The sequence below is a fragment of the Saccostrea cucullata genome, unplaced genomic scaffold (genome assembly GCF_032062105.1).
Source record: "Saccostrea cucullata isolate Sc308-1 unplaced genomic scaffold, CSIRO_AGI_Scuc_v1 ctg204, whole genome shotgun sequence".
Taxonomy (NCBI): Eukaryota; Metazoa; Mollusca; class Bivalvia; order Ostreida; family Ostreidae; genus Saccostrea; species Saccostrea cuccullata.
In genome coordinates this window covers 737,049-741,718 of record NW_026940736.1, presented here as the reverse complement: position 1 = coordinate 741,718, position 4,670 = coordinate 737,049, and the positions used below count along the sequence as shown (strand labels likewise).

The 4,670-nt window shown below is 35.2% G+C and overlaps 1 protein-coding gene across 1 annotated transcript; it reads right to left on the bottom strand.

Moving 5' to 3' along the window:
• Window positions 1-432: 432 nt before the first annotated feature.
• On the bottom strand, window positions 433-1,299 carry LOC134256193 (RING finger protein 207-like). Its single transcript, XM_062738842.1, has one exon. It carries the CDS (start codon window positions 1,297-1,299, stop codon window positions 433-435), a length of 867 nt encoding a protein of 288 aa, XP_062594826.1.
• Between the last annotated feature and the right edge of the window lie 3,371 nt (window positions 1,300-4,670).

The following is a 4,670-nucleotide window of genomic DNA, read 5'->3' as shown; positions in this document are numbered from 1 at the left end:
AAATCATTCTAGTGCTCACTTTCATCTCTCAGAACTCTTTCACGCACAATAAACAACGATAACAGAAATGACAAATAAACAAATTATAAATCCATGCTTGTCCACTCGCTTTCTCTCTAACTAGCTCAAATCACACTCTTGGGAAACAGGGCTACAACGCCTGCGCCGCGCACCTGCAACCTATCAGAACTTCTAACTCTCTCATTTACAATTAATTAACTTGGGTGATTGCTCTGTGACATGTGAATGTATGAATGTCGTCTCCATTAGAGGCAGGTTTGATCGTCTGTAATATTTTTCCTTGCAAGTCTGTCTGTTTTAGACATCCGGTCCCATCATTGACCCAGAAAGTATTTTCATCTTGGAAAACAAAATGGCATATGACATTAACACCGGACACACCAATATCACCAATTTCTTCAGAAGTTTTGGCTATTTCAAAACTGGGAAAAAACTCGCTTTATGAACAAGGTGATGCAGATCTGATGTACCGGGTATAGGTTTTTGTGACTCTTCAACAATATCCCCAGACAATTTCTCTATCTGCTCCTTGGATACAGGACACGGCGTGAATGATGGAGGCGGAGTATAAAACATGGTACCAAGCGACTGTAAGGGGATTATTTGTAATTTTTCTTTGTGTTTAATGATAAACTCGGCCTTTTTGTCTGTTCTCCTTAGATCTTCGAAATCTTCGATGATGGAATTCAGACCGTTGGTGTATGTCTTCATCTCTTTTTCACGAGATTGCAATTCCTTCATAAGACTTTCTTCAAGTTTACTTACTTTTTCCGTTTTCTCTTTAAGTATGAAGTCCACTAGGTCTTTAATGGATTGAGCGGTAGTTAATAAATCTGATCGAATTTGTGAGAGTGTTTTCCTGCAGTTTTCAATTTCTTTGCTTATATTCTTTTGAACATCCTCACATTGTGGAATTATTTTTTCTTTCAAGTCTTGTATTTGTTTGTTAAACACTTCAAGCTTCTGATTGAAAATGTCTTCAATTTCCACAATGGCGTGACACGAATGGCTTTCTGTTATACATTTTATACATACGGGTAGTTCGCATTCTTTGCAGCAAGCGTTGTATATTTTGTCACTATGCGTGCTGCACCTTTCTTGTACTTTATCTTCTCTTTCTCTATACAGAACGACCTCATGGTTTTCCGTTTTCTTCTTTCGCTGATGGGTCTCTTTGCAGGCCTGACACAAGTCAAACTGACAAGTGTTGCAGTAGTATTCAGCATTGCTATCGCATGTTGTACATTCCACGTAGTGCTGAGCAAACCCCGAAGCCATGTTTAAAAGTTTACTGAATAAAAGAATAAAATGTACATATGAATAAGTTTGTTAAAAAAAAATAGAAAAAAATTCAGAAAATCTTTTAGATCAATATTAGAACCCCAAACTATAACTTAAAAGGTAAAGCTTATTACATTACATGAAAGGTTTGGGCACGAAAGTTAGAATATTGAAACTTTCGGAAGAATGTGGCAGAGTAAGTAATTCTAGTTAAAATGGACGAGGAATCATTTAATTTAATTTTTATGGAACGCCATCACTGCCTTATAGCATAAAACTATGCCCTCATTATGTCAATCTATCATTACGTGTTGTGAACATATCTTTACGTTTTGTCAACTTTTTATGGGTGATGTAAAAATATCTTTACATCATGTCAATGCTGCATTACATGAAGTAAACACTTTCTTCCATAATGTCATCACTTTATAACTTAAAGTCCGAAGTTCATTATGTGGAGTGAAAATATGTTTACATTGTGTAAAAACTTTATCATGTGAAATGAATATTTCTTTATATTATTTCATTTCTTTAATATGTGCGGTCAAAATTTCATTTCGTTTTACATGTGTTCTATGATAAAATTTATCATTATGTTAAGTCAAAGTCCATTCCCTTTTGTGAATGTATATTTCTGTTATTACAAACCATTATTACGTGATGTTAAAGTATCTTTATTTTACGCCGAGGTCATCATAATGTGAGGTGAATACATCTTACCTTTATGCCAGTGCTATATTACGTGATTTAAAAAGTTTTATAACATAATGTGAACATACATTATGGAGACAGTCCCGGCGTTCCATATTATATCAAAACTTTATTACATTATGTCAAAACTCCATTCCGTTATGTGGATATTTAATGAGAATATGTTAACTCTTTCTTATGTTATTTCAAATTGTCTTTACATTGTGTTAACTCTTCAGCACGTTGATTACAAATGTTCAATACGTGCTGTAAAATACATTTACATTATGTCAAAGTTGATAACCGTGTTTTCACGACTGGGAAGGGGGGTCCTGATTAATTAGGACGAATTACAGACACATTATATGAGAGGGGGGGGGTCTGGGTTCCTCTTTTTCCGAAATAACTTCATCATAGATAATGTTCATTGAAATTCCGCCCCACTTTTTGCTGAAGTATAAGGGCAATGTTGTATATTTGGAAAAAAAAATTAGGACTGATCGAAGTTGGATCCCCCCTTTCACCCGAAATAGGACTTTCGAGTTTGGACAATTTTTTTTTCTTTTTTTTTTGTTTGTTTGTTTGTTTTCTTTCTTTTTTTTTTTTTTTTTTTTTTTTTTTTTTTTTGCCTTTTCTTGTACTCCATTTTTTTTTCTGGCTGACAAACCTCCCCCAACTTTCAAAAACGATGTAATGTCACTGAAATTAGTCATTTTTCAACCATTCCAGGACCAGAATTCTGTTACAAAAATCTACCAATCCTTCACTTAAATCAATTGACAATGCCTCAGTAAACATGGGCACATATCAGTGACGTGCTTTGAACAAATTTTAATCTACATAACCTTTTTTGATGCTTTTATATGCCTTGTCAATCAAGGCTTTGTTGTTCTTGTGGTGAATTTAAACGATTTTTCCCATGTTTCCAGTTTTCCCATTGATTACCCATTGTGGCCCACCTCTACCCCTACGGGTTGTGTTAATGATTTGAACGTGAATCTACACTACATGATAATGCTTCTACATTAGTTTCACCTTCCTGACCCAGTTGTTCTTGAAAAAAATATTTTAAAAGATTTTTCATATGTATTTTGTATGTTAAACTTTGATATTTTCCATTGTGGCCCCACCCCTCCTCCGGGGGTCATGAATTGAATAAACTTGAATCTACATTACCAGAAGATGCTTCTACATGAGTTTCTTCTTTCCTGACCCAGTGGTTCTTGAGAAGAAAATTTTGAAAATTTTTCTTATGTATTCCTATGTTCAACTTTGATACCCCATTGTGGCCCCACCCTTCACCCGGAGGTCATTATTTGAACAAACTTTAATCATCACAACATTAGGATGTTTCTACACGAGTTTCATTTTTCCTGGCCCAGTGACTTTTAAGAAGAAGAATTTTAAATATGACATTACTTTTTCACTAATTTATAATTATCTCCCCTTTGAAGAGGGCGTTGCCCTTCAATTGAATAAACTTGAATTCCTTCACCCAACAATACTTTGAAGCAAGTTTGGTTGAAATTGGCCCAGTGGTTCTTAAGAAGAAGATGAAAATGTGAAAAGTTTGCAACGCCAACAACGACGACAACAGACAACGGACAAATTTCGATCAGAAAATTTCTCTTGGGCCTTTGGCTCAGGTGAGCTAAAAAGTAATATATGGTTTTGTTTGTTAATTTTATGTTGTTATATATATTGCTTCGCTTCCTTGTAAAAAATGGATGGTTGCAGAAAGGTAGAATTATTAATATTGTAAAAAGTTTTAATTAGTATTTCTTAATTTTCGATAAAAGATTAAAAAAAATATTTCACAATCAAACAAGAATTACAACCTTTCATGCGTGGATCCAGCAGGGGGAGGGGGGTCCACCCTTGTAAAAAAGAAAAAAAAACTAAACTCGCCTATACCGTCCAAAAACCCATGGGGGGGTTTCGAGGGGTGTCTGCGTTTTCTAAGGGGGGGGGGGTCCAAGGTCATTGTGTACTTGGTTTAGTATATCAATTTTATAACAATGCAAATTTAAGGGGATCTGCACATGACCTATGGTTATTAAAAGGGAAAATATACAGTAACCCTTTGTAGGAAATGCCTGTGATACAAATGTAGTGAAACAATTGAACTCCTTACAGAGAAGTAACGAACACTCCTTCTCTACTGTGACTGTCTTTGTATACCCCGATCGTATCGTATTATCGTTTTAATCGATCGTATTGTGTATGCCACAATTTGTTTTAAGTACCTCTTTATTTTATTATTGCGTATTTTTATTTCATAATTTTTGTTAGATCAATTTCCAGTATTTAATTTTTTTCCCCATTTATTTGATTGTATGTTTTTCAACGTCCCTCTCGAGAATTTTTCACTCATACAGAGACGGCAGTATTTGCCGGAGAGCTGCAAATTTTGTCCTTTACTCGACACTTAGGACCTTTAAGCAGTAAACTTTTTTCGTCCCAACACATTTTGTGACAAGGAACCTCGGTATATACGATTTCACCTGAAGGACTGGTCTCCTCGCCCCACAGTGGGTTTCGAATACGCGACGTAAGGATTAGCTTCTTACTCCGCAAAAGCAGACGCTTTTTCCACTGCGCTAAGCAGGCGACTTTTTTTCTTCTATTTGAGCATATATTTTCTTTCTTTATTAAAAAAAATACAACAGGCAAATTGC

Excerpts from the sequence above, each read along its gene's own strand:
- LOC134256193 (XM_062738842.1), bottom strand. The coding sequence starts at position 1,299 with ATGGCTTCGGGGTTTGCTCAGCACTACGTGGAATGTACAACATGCGAT.